Source organism: Chlorocebus sabaeus, chromosome 10 (genome assembly GCF_047675955.1).
Source record: "Chlorocebus sabaeus isolate Y175 chromosome 10, mChlSab1.0.hap1, whole genome shotgun sequence".
NCBI classification, from domain to species: Eukaryota; Metazoa; Chordata; class Mammalia; order Primates; family Cercopithecidae; genus Chlorocebus; species Chlorocebus sabaeus.
In genome coordinates, this window is record NC_132913.1 from 102,264,341 (window position 1) to 102,282,198 (window position 17,858).

Sequence of the window (17,858 nt, forward strand, 5' to 3'; positions counted from 1 at the left end):
AGCCTGGACAACACAGCAAGAACACGTATCTTTAGAAAAAAACTTTTTTTTTTAAATTATTACAACTAGGAGATACCTATCAAGAATATAAATGAATCCAACTTTAACTCAGCTATTCCACTGCCAGGAATTTATTCTTCAGCAATGCTAGATCCTTGCAAAAATGAAACTTTCAAACACCAAAGATATCTAGACAAGATTCTAAAAGCTTCCAGAGATTAAGAAATAATAAAATTAAATGTCATATATATATTTTTAAAAGGAAACAGGATAGCATAAAACTTCTCAAGGGTAATAAGAGATGCTACAGAACTGTGGAATGACGCCTTCAAAATAATTATTGAAAATTATTTTTACTTTGAATTCTATATCCACTCAACTTTCGCTGTCAAAATTAACAGGAGTAAGAAAATTCATCTTTGAGAGTAGTTAGGAAGTTAGTAACGTCTAAAATGGAAAAAAAAAAAAAACAAGAAATAGCAATATAAACATATTTGGAAATGTAGAGGTATATGTTTATAAAACTAAAAAAAAGACAAGATGTTTCTGATGCATAGAACTCAGAGGTGATGAAGGATGAATCAAATAATGTTTTCATTAATAATCTGTCCTATTGACTCTGTCAACTATGTACATGTATAACTTTATTTAAAAACATTTTAAATGTAAAGGCACATGATATCAATATCACTCCAGGACTGCTTGTTACAGCAAAAGACCACAAACAACCTAAATTTTTCCAATAAGGAAATGGTTAAATGACTCATGCAACAACTACATGGTGTTTAGTGTCCACTTATCTGAGGCAGTACAATGCTTATATGAACACAGAACTTATTGGAGGATACACAAGAAACTGATAATTATGAGTTACTAAAGAAGATTCACACTTATCTGTCATTCATTTAACAAATACTGAATGGCCATATACTGTGTTATTTTAATTCTTTTCACATACTGTTTACCATTTTAAGAAATTTACTATTAAAAAGTTCTTCACAAACTGTAACACCTAAGCCATGCAACCTTTTCCGTCACTGCTCCTCAACAAAAACTCTGCTGTGGTCAGGTCAGTGTCTCTTACAACTCTAATTAGCCTATCTCCAACTCCAACCCCATGATTTCACTCAGGTCATGCTCCCCAGCCTCGAATACAGTCCCTTCTCCCCAGCAACTACTCAAGCCAAGACATTACCCAAACACGGTTCAGGATGATACAATAAACATGACACTAAACCAGTTAGCACAGGAATTCTTGGATTTTAGTCTTTAGCCATCACTTCTGCAAAATTCATGCCATGTAACATTTGAAGAACAAAGTTGACTATGTTCCACTCTTTTCTAAAGGACTTATAATCTGGCCGATTAATCATATAAACCAAATTAATATGACTTAAAAGATGTACAAAATGCTCTTAAGTTACAAAGAAGAGAGACAGCATCTAGTTGGGGCTCTGGGATTCAATGTTAAAAACCAAATATTTGGCGGGGGTGGGGTTGTTTTTGTTTTTTTGAGACAAGATCTTGCTCTGTAGCCCAGGCTGGAGTACAGTGGCACAATCACAGCTCACTAAGCTTTGAACTCCTGAGCTGAAGAAATCCTCCCATCTCAGCCTCCCAAGTAGCTGAGACTACAACAGGTGCACACCACCACAACTGACTAATTTTTTGTAGAGGTGGGGTTTCATCATGTTGCCCAGGCTTGAAAACAAAGTATTTTGTACAGATGATCCCTGACTTTCAATGGTTCGACTCACAAGTTTTCAGCTTTATTATCCTGCAAACATAATACACATTCAATAGAAACCACACTTTGAATTTTTATCTTTTCCCAGACTAGCAATATGCAGTACAATGCTGGGCCACAGCAGGAAGTCGTTCTGTTTTTCACTTCCAGTATGGTATTCAATAAATTACATGAGCTATTAAACACTCTATTATAAAATAGGCTTTGTGTTAGATGATTTAATCCAACTGGGCTAATGTTAGTGTTCTAGGCATGTTTAAGGTAGGCTGGGCTATGCTATGATGTTTGGCAGGTTAAGTATATTAAATATATTTTTGACATACAATATTTTTAACTTACAATGGGTTGATCCAGACATAACCCCATCTCAAGTTCAGGAGCAGCTGTATTTTAACTTACTGATGTTCTATGTTTCTTTTCTTGAAATAGACTCCAGTCCTACAGACAAGAGATCTTATTTTCATTTTTTCTGAGCTCCCCAACCCACCATTACCTAACTAGCATGGTGCTAGATTAACTGCAGGATTTCAATAAGTTCTTAGAGAATGAACCAAATGGAAGCCTATATACAAAAATGCATTTGTATTAACAATTCCATTTTATCCTTACCCTATTTTCTGTTTGATATACATATATATTAGATAGAAAAAGTCCACACAAATAAGAAAAGGCATTTGCATGGTAACAGGATTTCTGTACCTTGAAAATTCAGCTACTCTACTTTTTTCCCCATCTACAGTCATACTTCTGTAACTTTACATGTAGTTGATTTAGAAAGATCAGTGCTGTCAGAGGATAACTTAGGGAAGAATTAAATAGTGAGAACATTTTTTTTAAAAAGAAGTTCTTACTGATACAAAATTTTCTTTGAAAAGAAAAAAAGAAAAGTAAATTCATCTGAGATTATAATACTGAGGCAGATCTATTTCTTAATAGAATGGCTCACCTATGTTTCCATGAGATATCAACTGCTATTTAATATGAGGCAAGACAGCTCCCACAATGCTCTTACATTTGAAAGAATCCTCAAGGTAATTTTAACGTGTGGACCAACATGTTGAACATCTAAATGTGCAGGCTCACCAAGCCAATTAAACAATTTTTCTTGTGTTTATCTTTAGAAGAATAAAGTGTTTAACAAGTAAAGTATATGGATAATGACATGGAACCTATAGGGGATTCTTAGCAATTCGTGTAAATTAACTAGGTCCTTCTGGAAACCACTTGCAAAGGCCCTTCAAATGTGATCCTACCTTAACCTAAGTTCTTTCATACATTTATCAACATACACTAAGAAACCATGTGTCTGGCATTGTGGCTACAAACGTGAACCTAGCTTTACTAAATATATAATCGAAGGAGACAGACATCATTCAAAATATTCTATAAATAAATAAATCTCACAAATAAATTCTAATTTGGAAGATGTGATACAAGGTGAACACCAATGACTTGTGCCTTTTCTGTATGTATGTTAAACTTCATCCAGTGGACACAAATAACTATGAAATCTGCAAACTGGAGAGAACTTTACAAATCAATGAGTCCATTTCCCTCATTTTATAGATGAGGAACCAGAGTCCAGGAAAGCTACACAAATTGCTTTCTTTAGGAAGTTAACCAAGTAAACCAACTGATTTGACCCTGTCTAGTAATCACTGATTTGACCCTGTCTTAACTCTCTGCTCTTAATCACTGATTTGACCCTGTCTTAACTCTCTGCTCACCTGACCCAGTCCCCCTTTATCCTACAATTCTTTATAGCTAGCTATTTGCTAATAACACCCACCATCCCTGCTCCCTGCAACCTGGCTCCATTTTAAAAATCTATTCATATCTCAGCTGGGTGTGGTGGCTCACGCCTGTAATCCTAGCACTGTGGGAGGCCAGGGAGGGCAGATCACAGGGTCAGGAGTTCGAGACCAGCCTGACCAACATGGTGAAATCCCGTGTCTACTAAAAATACAAAAATTAGCCAGGTGTGGTGGCGCTCACCTGTAATCCCAGCTTCTCAGAAGGCTGAGGCAGGAGAATCACTTGAACCCGGGAGGTGGAGGTTGCAGTGAGTCGAGATCACGCCACTGCACTCCAGCCTGGGTGACAGAGAGAAACTCTGTCTCAGAAAAAAGAAAATCTATTCATATCTCAATTTAAAAGCCCATGAAGCTTCCTTCCACTGGTCTCACCCAAGTACTCTTCTCAGCACCATGTCGATCTGCACAATTTTCCCTAAACTTGTATATATTTTATAATTAAGTATATACTCAAGTAGAAAATGCATCACCTTACCACCCCTTATGCAGTGTCTCAGTGATTTCCTGTTATTCTAATGAATAACCAGTGCCACGGGGAAATCATTCCATTTGGGGATCACTGCGCTGTGAGAATGCCTCTGAACATTCAAAACTCATGATGAAAGGCAAAAGCTGAACCTGGAGTCAGAAAACCTATCCTTTATTTTACAAATATTCATACAGCATTTAGTAATAACAGACACTGCTCAAGGTATCTTATGAACATCAACTCATTTTTTGCAGATGAAGAAAAGGAAGCATAAAAAGATAAAATAACCTAAATAACAGAGCCAGGATTTGAACCCAGGGAATATGACTCCAGATTCCACGCTCTTAACATCTACATCATGCTGCCTTAAAGTATGAGAGAATACAAAATTAAGCTTGATCACCTCCTACACATGAATTCAGAAAATATATATATATATATACACCTATCATAAAGGTTTAAAGATTTTAACTTTTCATTAAAAGTTGATTAAAATGGCCCAAGTTACGATTGTCAAAGATGTCTAATCCCACTCTCACCCTCAAAAATATGCCAAGAGGTACCTATTAATTCACAAAACAGTGTTATATGACACCTGGGGCTTCTACACTGTAGCTCCTATTATCATTTCCTGCTTCCTTTAGGAACACATTATTATTGTGCTTTCTGCCAGCCTCTCAAATAATATGGTCTTCCTGTCTCATTTTTCCAAATCCTTAAATAGCTTCTATCTGGTTGTGAGGCTTGGTCCTAATACAAATGTCACATCTGGCCTCTTGAACACTGTCATCAGCTTCACCTTGAAGCCATATTCATGCTAAAGGTCAAGAAAGGATGCCCGGTTATGTGCAAATCCACCCTCACCAGCAAGTAATGCCGGCTGCAAAACAGATCCATGTGCAACACAAGACAGATGACAGCTGCAAGCTGAATGTGAGGGTAATCGGGGTAATCACTAGCCCACTGGGTAGAACTCTGAAACTCTGTAAAAGGACATACTGACACAATTTCAAATAATATGACACTGCTTTGAATGGAGGGTAGCAAATGTAAGAAGCAGACCATTCTCAGTTGCTCCTTGCCGGCACTGTCAGGCGGCTACCAGGGCAAAGGCAGAGGTAGTAAGAACGTTTTTCCTCCTTGAGTAAGGTGCAGCTGGCCATGTTTTTTTCACTATAGATAGTGCCAAAGTTGCAGAGACATCTAGAGAGGAAAGCAAAATCATTTCTAAATATTAAAGCCCATGTAAAGGCCAGGCATGATGGCTCAAGCCTGTAATTCCAGCACTTGGGGAGGCTGAAGTAGGCAGATCACTTGAGGTCAGGAGTTTGAGACCAGCCTGGCCAATATGGTGAAATCCATCTCCAGTAAAAACACAAAAATTAGCTGGGCATGGTGGCGTGCACCTGTAGTCCCAGTTACTCAAGAGGCTGAGGCAAGAGAATTGCTTGAACCCAGGGCACGGAGGTTGCAGTGAGCTGAAATAATGCCACTGCACTCTGGCCTGGGTGACAGAGTGAAACTTTGTCTAAAAACAAATAATAAAAAAAATAAGGCAGCCCTTATAATTTTATGTGATATAAAATTATATCACAATTTTATGTGATATAAAATTGTACACCAAAAAGCATTTTTAAACTTAAGACATTAAGTTTATTAAGACTTTATTGACAATTTAGCAACTATTACCTGTGGGCCAAACCAAGCCAGCAGCCTGTTTTTGTATACTCCTTAAGGAAATAATGGTTTTTACATTTTAAAGGGAAGTAAAAATAAATAAGAACAAAAACTATTTGTGGGCAGCAAGGCCTAAAATATTAATTATCTAACCCTTTACTGAAAAAATGTGCAGATCTCTATGAAACAGGCATTCGAAGAGTTAAGATTTAATTCATCCATAGAGGTTCGGATACAAATTAAAAAAAAAAAAAAAATCAATGGCATTCAATAGCATTCTCCAGTCAAATGGGTGAGCCATGCTATAAGTCTGGGCCTAGTTACTGATGTCTACTCACACTCCTTTGGCTCTTACTGCCCACTCACTTCAGTTAGAAACTGGAAAAATATTTGGTAGGGATAAAAAGTGAAACTGGCTTTGTTATTTTTCAGGACAACATATATTCATATATATTATCTATTTTGTCTCTCCCAAATCATGTAGCTAGCAAACATCACATTCTTTTAGATGAAGACACTCATTATTTATCATTTATTCTATCACAACCACCAAACTCAACACTTTACACACATGTAAAATTTCATTTAGTTTCTTCCATATAAGCTCCCTAAGGGCTGGAATTTATTGTCTGCTTTGTTCACTATCAAATCCCCAATACCCAGAACAGGGTCTGGCACTTTATGGGTGCTCAATAAATTTATGATTATTAATGAACCCTCACAAGAAAAGCTAATTAGCATTACTCATATGCAGAAAATGAGGCTCAGAGAGATGAATAACTTGGCCTACTCAATAGTGTCAAAGCTAGAACTCGAACTCAGGCATTCTGACTTTACAGTCTAAGTGAAGCCCTATGCTTCCATACAGATCTGTGCCAATGGAATGTCTAACTTTCGTTGTACTATTAAAATGTGAACTATAATGCTTCCGTTATTGCAACTAGCAGTGCCAGTTTTAAATTTCCTATTCTCAGATGACCCATGTGCTACAGGAAAACAAACACACAACCCAATTTCTTCATGTACTCACTCTAGCAAAAGTGTCACTCTTCTAAGAAGTGCAATGTCATTTTGTCACAGATATTAAAAGTTTTCGTAAAAGAAAATATAAGTGTAAAACTCTGACAGTTAAGTCTTTTTCATTTTTAAAGAAAAATTTCGGTCAGGCACGGTGGCTCACGCCTGTAATCCCAGGACCTGGGAGGCCGAGGTGGGCGGATCACGAGGTCAGGAGATGGAGACCATCCTGGCTAACACAGTGACACCCCATCTCTACTAAAAATAAAAAAAATAGCCGGGCGTGGTGGCGGGCGCCTGTAGTCCCAGCTACTCGGGAGGCTGAGGCAGGAGGACGGCATGAATCTGGGAGGCGGAGTTTGCAGTGAGCCAAGATCCTGCCACTGCACTCCAGCCTGAGCGACAGAGCGAGACTCCGTCTCAAAACAAAACAAAACAAAACAACTTTATGCAACTAAGTGACTTAAGTTCTGCAAATCAGAAGTCAAAGGGGGAAAAACGTCCAAAAAGAATATATGCTTTTGACAGCTACAAATAACAAAAAACCTGCCAGTGATCTTCATACAGAAATACTTACCTGTACACACAGCAAGTGCTCAATAAAAATGCTTTTCAGAAGAAATGAAAATGAGACAAAGCCTTTCTTGGGTTTTACAAACCTTCTTGGTTTGTATACTAGAAAGTGCTACACGAAAAAAAGCAAGAAGTAACTCTCATGAAAATGCCTCTGGACGGAATGAAAACCCTGAGAGGACTCCCATAGTGTGACAGCAGGAAGGAAAACAATAAACAGCTGGAACACCAGACACAGTCTTTTCAGCAAACTAAGGAAATGAGAAATTTCCTGCCATCTTCAATCTACACCTATGGTAGACATCCGATGCTCCATCCCATCCCACCCGAAAAAGCTAGCACGGAGAAAATGTCAAAAAGGCCACTTTAACTTAGAGTGGCAGCTGCTTCTAATTTAGAGGCTCTCCGGGGCGCCCAGCAGCCCAATGCGCCATAGCTCCCGGAAAGTAGCGGGGTAATCCAGAGCCAGGTAAAAAACGCAGAAGCCTTAGCCCCACCCCAGCCCCAGATTCAAACTCTGGAGGCGGGGCCAGAATGAACATTTTTTTAGCCACACCTCCAGACGCTGCTTCAGCCCGCTCAAGTTCAAAAACTACCGTTTCAGCTGCATTTAGGGCAAGGGGAGGCTGGAAAGTCGCCCAAAAAGAAAGTGAATGAGAGCCAGAAGTTGTTAATACCATATACCTGGGCAGGTGCTAACTGCACGCCGACCCGACTGCAGCGCGGGAATGGAAGGAGGAAACGGGAGATTTGAAAAGATTCCCCCGCCTCTAGAAACTGGGAGACCCGTGCCCTCGCGACCACCCCCTCGAGGCTCCGTCTTTACCAACGCGAGCAGCGCAGCAGCTTCTCCAGGCGGTCGAGCGCGGCGCGACTGTGGGCCCAGGCCCCGCGACCATCCGGCTCCATGGCGGGCGCAGAAGGAGGCTCGTTCCCGGAGCGGACCCTCGGCTGCCGGTTCCTCCGCTGCCGATTATCCGGCATCGCCCCGCCTTCGGGCGAAAGGCTCCTCGGGGAGCGGGAGGCAAGGAGGTCTCGGGAAACCACAGGGAAGTTGCAGGCCAGCAACTGGAACCCGGCCGAGATCTTCCCGCGTCTGGGACGGCGGGCCGCCCGAGGGGCGGGGCGCGCGGGGCGGGGCGGGGCGGGGCACGGCGGCCGAAATGCTCCCAAATTAGGGACGCTCGCGGCACGGGAGCGGGGCCAAGAGAGCCAGCCGCTGGCCGAGTGGGCGGGGCCTAGGGTTGGCGGTGGAGGCTGAAACTTGCCAAAGTCCCGGCGCGTGGGGCTCAGGGGCGGGGCCGCGAGAGCCCTGGGACCGAGGGGGCGGGGCCGGACGACTGAAACTTGCCAAAGTCCGGGCCCGCGGGTCCTAGGGGCGGAGCGGCGAGAACACGCCGCGGGACAGAGGGGGCGGGGCCTGGGGGCGGGACAAGATGGGCGAAACCGAAGTCCCGGCGCGCCGGGCCCAGGGGCGGGGCCTGGGGGCCTGGGGGCCTGGGGTCAGGACAGGAAGGCTGAAACCGAGATCCCGGCGCGCGGGACCCAGGGGCGAGGCCGCCAGCGCACGCCGCTTGACCGAAGGGGCGGGGCCTGAGGGCGGGGCTGCAGTCGCTAGGCTGATGTTGGCGGGAGAGCTGGCGGGGCCTGAAGTCGCTCTGGGCTTCCTGGAGGGATGAAGTCCAGGTGGAAAGTCAGTCGCCGTTGCCCGGGGTTATGACTCTAGGGACCCTCATGCGAACTTAATCGTTGAAACAGTGACCAACCCAGAAACTTTTAGTTGAGTGTTATTTATAAAAAGCGCTGTTTTGACTACTGTTGAACTTGGAAGAGCTTTGCCCACGATACTGAAGGTACAACTCTCTTTGTTCCTAAGAAGGCAACCTTTTGTTTCCTCTCACCCCACCTGTGGCGTATATTGTAACTGAGTAAAAATAAGAAAAGTTTGTATCTAATTCTAACTGGTTACAAATATCAGCTCAAAGGCATGTTTGAAAAGATCTGGTTTACTTTTAAAATATGACTGGTATAAAATTTCAAAAAAAAATTTTTTGTTTTGTTTTGTTTTGTTAGAGAGTGTGTTCACCTTCCTCCTCCGGATCTTTCACTGATCACCGTGTTTTACAGTAAGACCTACAGAGCAACTCGTCATGCCTCCCTGCCGCCCCCCGACTTTATTTCCAAGTCCTAGCATTTTTCCCCCATCTTGTCTCGAATGCACCCATTTTCTCTCCGTCTCTGCTCCACAACATCCTCAGTTGCCTCATCGGCGCCTGGTTTCCTGTCGTAGCTTTCTAGCTGGTATCCAAGTGTCTATCCAGGTCTCAGCCAGTTCCAAGACTGCGGTGTGGCCGCCTAAAACATTTCCAAACAAAACTCATCGTGGCACTTCCCTTCCTTAAAGCTCTTTAAATTAGTTTTTCGCTGCTCTTTGACTAGCCTCTTGTCAAAACCTCCTCTGGCCATCCTGGTCCCAACCCCACAGTGCGTTCCCTTAGGTCATTAAAAGCCCCTGCACCTTGTTGCCTATGGCTTTTGCACAAAGATTCACTTTGGAACCTGGAATTGTCCTCCTCTCCATTCCTCATCCTTCAGAATACAGTTCAAATATCACTCCTTAAAGCTTTCCGTAGTTCCTAGACTAGATTCTCTCAGGTGCATCATATCACCTGTGTATGTAGATACACGCACACACCATTATGTGCGTGTCCCCTTCTAGTTCAAAACCTCCAAAAGGCCAGAGACTGGCTGCATGTGACTCATTTCCCAATATAGCTTCATATGGCACATGCAGTGCTTGGCTCCAAGCAGGTGCTCCGTGTTTGTTGAATAATTGGACCACCTCTACCCAAGCCAAACCCCGGCTTTAAGTGCTTTCGGGACCCTATGAAATGGGCATTAGTATCTGTTGTGTCACCCCCAAATTCATATGTCAAAAGCTGTAACCCCAGCGTGATGGTATTTGGAGGGGGCCTTTGGGAGGTAGTTAGATTTAGATGGGGTTATGAGGGCAGAGGCCCTATGATGGAATTAACGACCTTGTAAGAAGAGAGAGTTCTCTCTCTCTCCCCCACGTGAGGACACAGCGAGAATGCAAAAGAAGAGGGCCCTCCCCAAAACCCAGTCATACTGGCACCCTAATCTCAGACTTCTAGTCTCCAGAAATATGACAAATCTCTATTATAGAGAAATCTAGATTATAGTATTTTGTTGTAACAACTAAGTGCTTTCTAGTAAGAGGAGGCAGGTGTGGCTCAGAGATCTTAATTTACTTGCCCAAGGGGCTCAGCACATGCCTGTAGTCCTAGCTACTTGGGAGGCTGAGGCAGGAGAATCACTTCAGCCCTGGAATTCAAGGCCAGCCTAGGCAACATAGCAAGACCCCCATCTTTAGAGAAAAATAAGATTTGTGAAAAGAAAAGCATACTTGCCCAGGATGGAGGCACAGATAAGAACAGTGGCAGAATATTAACCCAGATCTTTTTGATTAGTAATGGACCCAGTAAATTACGTTTTTGGTCTTTTGGGAGATTTTTTGAGACAAGGTCTCACTCTGTTGCCCAGGCTACAATACAGTGGTACGATCTCAGCTCACTGCAGCTTCGAACTCCTGGGCTCAAGTCTCCCGAGTAGCTGGGCACTGTACAGGCGCACCCCACCATGCCTGGCTAATTTTTTTAAATTATTTGTAGAGACAGGGTCTCTCTATGTTGGCCAGGCTGCTCTAGAACTCCTGGCCTCAAGCAATTCTTCCGCCTCAGCCTCCCAAAATGCTGAGATTACAGGTGTGAGCTACTGTGCCTTGTAGCTCCACTGAGTTATGAAAGCTCAAGGAGTTTAAATGACTTGGCCAAAATCACACACTTGGTTAGAGTAAGCACAGCTAAATAAGGCTTTATTAAGTGTTTTAACTAAAACAATGATAGCACACAAATGAACCAATATTTAAAAAAAAAAAAAAAAAAAACTCAGAGTCACCTAAGAAGTTAGTCCTTATTAGTCCTGTTAAGCCATTGCTTATTCTTTGTTGAGCGTGGGAGAAATCCAATTCTAGAAAACTTAAAATGGGTCGGGCGCGGTGGCTCACACCTATAATCCCAGCACTTTGGGAGGCCAAGACAGGTGGATCACTTGAGGTCAGGAGTTCAAGGCCAGTCTAGCTAACATAGTGAAACCCCGTCTCTACTAAAAATATAAAAATTAGCCAGGTGGTGGCATGTGCCTGTAATCCCAGTTACTTGGGAGACTGAGGCAGAAAAATAGCTTGAACCCAGGAGGTGAAGGTTGCAGTGAGGCGAGATTGTGTCACTGCACTCCAGCCTGGGCAACAGAGCAAGACTGTCTCAAAGAAAAAAAAAGAAAGAAAAGAAAAAGAGAGAGAGAGAGAGAGAGAGAGAGAGAGAGAAAGAGAGAGAAAGAAAGAAAGAAAGAAAGAAAGAAAGAAAGAAAGAAAGAAAGAAAGAAAGAAAAGAAAGAAAGAAAGAAAAGAAAAGAAAGAAAAGAAAAGAAAAGAAAAGAAAAGAAAAGAAAAGAAAAGAAAAGAAAAGAAAAGAAAAGAAAAGAAAAGAAAAAAGAAAAGAAAGAAAGAGAGAAAGAGAGAGAGAAAGAGAGAAACAAAGAAAGAAAGAGAACTTAAAATGTTAAAACCTGGAGCGATACTATGGTGTTAATGGAGTAAATTGAGGATTTCAGGAGACAGATTGTTCCACTTCTAATCCCACTTTCACTAAATAATTGAGTAATTTAAACCAAGCCTTAAGCTGTCTGAGCATTAGTTTCCTTGTCTGCAAAATGGGGATAATATTTATCAGATAGATTTGGAGGACTATTAAATAAGATGTAAGAGGACTATTAAATAAAATGTAAAATCAGATACACCATAAGTACTCAATAAATGGTAACTGATTGAGGATGATTATTTATAATCAGTACTGTTAATGTTTCATCTACTAAAGAATAACACTGAACATTATAATCAACGAGTCTTTCTCTGTCACCCAGGCAGGAGTGCAGTGGCACAATCTCAGCTCAGTGCAACCTCTGCCTCCTGGGTTCAAGGGGTTCAAGCAATTCTAATGCCTCACCCTCCCGAGTAGCTGGGGCTACAGGCGTGCGCCACTACACTTAGGGCATAATTTAACTGTGATGAGAGTAAATGAAAATTTCACATTTTGGTAAAATGCTTTGGGACCAGACATTTATAATTGGTGTATTCATACCATGCTATTAAATGAATTATGATGCAGATACAATGAGTTCTTTCTACTGTCAGTTTCCTTTCTTCCTTTCTTCTGCCATTGTCCTGTTCCCTCTCCCCAAGGGTCATGACATTCGTGGCAGCTGTTTAATAGTGGCCATAATGAAACTCATAAAGAGAATAAGCAGGTTTACTCTCCCATGTGCAACTTCCCCTTCCATTTTCTTCCTTCTAGCCTTGCTCTTCTACAGCTTAGCTTGCTGGTGCTTTGCCTTTAGTGGAGATGAGATGTTTGTTTTGAACCAGCTCTTCCTCTTAACCCTCGATCCTGAGTTTCAAGGGCAAATTCCTTCTCCCATGGGGTACACCAACGATGTGTAACATCCTGGAATTCTTGTCCCAGAGAAAAAGTTCTGCAGGGAACTCCAGCCATCAGCAGGGTCTCAGTAAAGCTGTGGTTTAGGACATGAACAATGACCTCTTGTCACTTTGAAAAGTACTAAATGGTATCCTTTCTTTTTCAGAGTTTTCCCTGCAAGGACCTCCTGTGTACATAAAAGTTTAGTGTTGTTGCTCCGTTTTATTTCCGTGACGTAGTAATTAAGTATACAGTGATTTGGAGTCAAGCGGAACTAAATTATAATCCTAGCCTTGCCATTTCCTAAAATTTTGTCCATTATGTAACCCATCTTGGAACTTAGTTTCTTCTTTTGTAAATTTAGGATTAATGTATATCAATCTCTTACTCAAAGGGTTGTGGTGAGAAAGGAATTACAGTTTATGAAACTGTCCTAAGCCAGAAGTGCAGCACAACCAATGGACATCCCTTTGCAATGTACTGTCCTAAACTTTAATACATATATTAAAGCTTAAAACACAGTAAGTGCACAACATATTTTTCCATGTTTAGGACTGGCATTGTTGAGTTGCATGAAGCCAGCTATACTTGCTTATGATTTATCCTCTGAAAGAGTACATATTCTAAGCCAGGAACCAATTATTCCGTGGCTATTGGAACAGAGATACTTACAGTAGCAATTCCTATGCAAATATAATGCAATAACCTTGAAAGGAAGCTTAAATCATATTTACTGATTATAATCTATTTTAGTATCATCTCAGATAAAGTATCCACCTGATTCCTAACACCATCGTTGGTATATTAGGATGTGACAATGAAAATGTTTATAATTTTGTTTCATTAACTTAAAGATCTTTTATTTACATCATTTTGTTGCTCATTTAAGAACAAAAAAAGCCTAAGCAATTAAAAACAGTAATTTTGTCCTATATGCTAGAGACAGCGTATATGAAGCAAACAAACCACCCATGAATATCATCATGATTAATGCGTATTTCAAGCAGTTCGATTGTGTGTATATGTATTGATCAACTTATTGGCTGCAGTGTACTGTACTGAACCGTTTTAGCATGCCACAGTCTCTTTGACTAGTATATACAAACTCAGTCCCTATGTCATGTACACCTTGGCATTTGGTTTAGAATTACCCAAGTCTCTAGAAGCATCTAGAGGTTTTAAGATTGTTTTTGAAAGGATGTTAACTCCATTCTTGTGGACACCTGCCAAATTTCTGTCACAGGCTTAAAAGTAACTAGTCTAAGGACATACTTATATTACTATGACCCCACAGTAGTTGTTTTAAAGGTTTTGGTATCTTCTGTACTTCCTGATCATTTATCAAATTCAATCTGACACAGATATTTCACTGGTCATTGTTTTTTGTTCAATAGACTTCAGAGTTCAGCCCATTCCACTGCCTTTTATTGCTTGCTATTTTTAAGGAGACACCTCAGTAGAAATCCCGTTTTTCTGTACAGTGTAATTACTGAAGCACATAAAGTGGTTATAACAGGAATTTATCACTTTCAGGTGGAAATACTCCCAGCCAAATAAAAGATAGAGTAGGAATGCCAGGAGCAATTTATAACAGGCTCACTGACATTTTGTGTTGAGAAGCTCTACCACTGAATAAGCATCAAGTCATAAATCTCTGTAAACGTGATTAAAGCAAGCAAGTTATACTTTGAGGGGATACTATAATAAAAGGATGCTGTGACGCAAAGCAGAAAAATTCTGTTGACAAAAATCACCAAAAACAGCTGTCAGTAAAATTTACAAACAGCTTGTTTTAAATTCTGTTGGATTCTAGCAGCTGTTTGTTTGCACATAAAATGTTCATTTAGGAAATGAGCATTGGCCCTAGTTTGGGTTCCATTGTGTTTCAAAATTCTGTAATCAGTTTAATCAAAATTCATGCAATAATTTAAATTTCTTTCTCAGCGCAAGCAAGAAGTAACCAATATATTTAAATATGCCTCATATACAATTTATGTTCAATAAATATGGGAATTAAAAAAAAGAATGACTATATACCATTATCTGTAAAAGCAATGATCAATTACAACTTGCATTTCAGGTTAATTTTTCTTCATCCATATATATTCTTTTAGAAATTATGCCTTGTTCGTATTGGACTCATTTTACTCATATTGGTAATAATCCTTAACAGCTCTTCAGCAATATATTTAGAATTTAGAACACGGACTTAAAATTTAATTACAATTATAAAGTCACTTTCTATGAGACGTAGTCTATTAAATTTTGCTCATGCCTTTAGTTACTTTTCTCACTATCTCAAAATATAGCCTACGTATTTTTTCATCTGCGAAGTAGGGATAACAGAAAATACTTTATTGCTATTATATGGATAAAATAAGCTAATACACTTAGAAAAGTGCTTGGAACATATTAAGTTCCTAATAAATGCTAGCATTTACCACCGTACAAAAAACTCTAGGTTCAAGAAGAATAAATTGATCAGAATTTTTTTTCAGGTAATAAGAGCATGTGTGTATATATGTGTATGTGTGTGTATTTATGTGTGTGTATATATATGTGTGTGTGTATATATGATATGGTTTGACTGTGTCCCCACCCAAACCTCACCTTGAATTGTAGTAATACCCATGTGCCAAAGGTGGGGACAGGTGGAGATAATTGAATCATGGGGGTGGTTTCCCCCATACTGTTCTTGTGGTAGTGAATAAGTCTCATGAGATCTGATGGTTTTATAAACGGGCATTCCTCCACACAAGCTCTCTTACCTGCTGCCATGTAAGAAGTGACCTTGCTCCTCCTTCACCTTCCACCATGATTGTGAGTCCTCCCCAGCCATGTGGAACTGTGAGTCAATTAGACCTCTTACCTTTATAAATTACCCAGTCTTGGGTATGTCTTTATTAACAACTTGAGAACAGACTAATACAATATAGGTATATACACACACAATACACACATACCATTTTTAGGTATTAATTTGGGAAAATTGGAAGCTGAGTCAAACCAAAAAATACTATCATAAAAATAACTATAACGTTGTGTTCTCTTTATTCTTAAACTAAACACCATGATCAGCTTTCCTTCCCTGATTTTATGCAAATCACTGAGAAAAATATATTGCTGTGGTTATATTTTCTAGAAAAAAAAGTCTGTATAATCCAGATTCATCATATAATCCTAACAATCACCCGGTAGTATAGACACCATTACCCAGTTTGACAGAAGAGGAAAAGGGACTTCAAGCTATTTAGTGACTTCCCAAAAACATACAGCTTACAGATAGCAGAGCAAGGAAATAGATCCAGGTTTGCCTGACCTCAAAACCCAAGCACATAAGTAGTACATAACCTAGTTTTAATTACGTTCAACTTCAGAAAAGGATGTTATTTAAATCTCAGTCAGTTGAAATATGAGTTCATACCCATTTTCAGCACAATTATACATTGTTAATTACAAAGCTTATTATAGTCTCTCTCAGAGAATTTAGTGCCTAGTTATTAACAAGACTATGCAAGACACAATATAAATAAGACATTATAATTAAGTGTTCAATTCTGTGATCCACATAAAGTATCACAAAAGGTCATGGGAGAGAATCCTTACAATTGCTTAATGAAGATTGGAAAGATCATGGATATCTTTGAGTGTGGGAGAGGTGAAAGTGGGAGTTAAGTCATAGGTTTGAATAGTAGAAGGGAGGAGGAAAATTATTTTAGATGGGCAAAATCGTAGGAATGCAGGCACACAAATGATAGCGGAACATCACTACCAGTTTAGAGCAAAAGTGTTGATTGAAGCATATAAAATTACTGGTTTTGTAGATCAAAACTGGTCAGACAACAGCAATTTCATCTGGCTTAACCTAATACCTATTATATAGTAGTGACTATAGTTAGTACATAGCTAAATGTAATAAGGAACTCCTAGAATTTGGGGAAGGATCAGTGAAAAATCACTTTCTGAGAGGGAAGCTAACAGCTATCAATAAATAATGGCTGAGATTTTTATCTGCTCATATATGTCACCCTAAGAGATTTGGAAATATGGTGCTTAGCTATTCAAAGAAAAGCCCCATTGCAATCAAAGCAAATAGAGTAAAATTAAAGCCCGGAAATATTTTGTTTAAAAGCTTGCCTTTCAGAGCAACTTGAGCCAGGGAGTAAATATTAAGTCACATTATTAATAACAACCCACATTTATATAGCTTTGCCATTCACCAGTGGTGTGTGCTAGCTGGCATATTTAGGTTCACAAGAGCCATTTATTAAATTTTCAGGAATTTTTAGGAGTTTTGCCAGCTGTTTGTTAAATGTTACCATTATTTAAAATTATATTATGTGAACTTAGAATTAATAATTTTTTAAAGCAAAGGTAATAAATATTGAAAACTCACTTCCTAAATATTTTACTACATTTACTTGTTGTCTATGCTCTTGAAGTTATTTACATTTTTTTCTATCCCTATAGTAGTAATGCTATGGTATATGATGGTGTGCTCTTGCACATCTTACCAGCTTCACATTCATTGACATCACTTTGGTAGCTTGAAATCAGCCACGGTGAGAGTATTTACAACAGGAATATCCGTGTAGGGCTTAATTACGGCTTAATATATTCCTTCGTTGATTGTATATTCTAGATATAGATGAATAAAATGTAATAATGCAGAATACATTTACTTTAGTATCTTGAAATCAGCCACGGTGAGAGTATTTACACCAAGAATATTGGTGTAAGGCTTAATGAGTGCTTAATATATTCTTTCTTTTTTTCTTTTCTTTTCTTTTCTTTTTTTTTTTTTTGAGATGGAGTCTCGTTCTGTGGCCCAGGCTGGAGTGTAGTGGCCCGATTTGGGCTCACTGCAAGCTCTGTCTCCCAGGTTCACACCATTCTCCTGCCTCAGCTTCCCGAGTAGCTGGGAATACAGGCGCCCGCCACCACGCCCGGTTAATTTTTTGTATTTTTTTAGTAGAGACAGGGTTTCACCGTGTTAGCCAGGATGG

At 40.0% G+C, this 17,858-nt stretch overlaps 1 protein-coding gene and 1 long non-coding RNA gene across 3 annotated transcripts in view; one reads left to right on the forward strand and one right to left on the reverse strand.

Annotated features, from left to right (window-relative positions):
* BARD1 (BRCA1 associated RING domain 1) overlaps positions 1–8,438 on the reverse strand; it is an 83,698-nt gene extending 75,260 nt beyond the window's left edge. The window contains exon 1 of one of the 2 annotated variants that reach the window (XM_007966166.3): positions 8,124–8,438. In XM_007966166.3, the coding sequence (XP_007964357.1) occupies positions 8,124–8,281 (158 nt within the window). In that variant the 5' untranslated portion in view covers positions 8,282–8,438. The remainder of the gene's footprint in view (positions 1–8,123) is intronic. The other variant, XM_007966167.3, reaches the window with a different exon arrangement.
* Positions 8,439–8,749: 311 nt separating this feature from the next.
* LOC103217794 (uncharacterized) overlaps positions 8,750–17,858 on the forward strand; it is a 160,012-nt gene continuing 150,903 nt past the window's right edge. Inside the window, exon 1 of the long non-coding RNA XR_005241452.2 lies at positions 8,750–9,150. This is a non-coding gene — a long non-coding RNA (uncharacterized lncRNA). The remainder of the gene's footprint in view (positions 9,151–17,858) is intronic.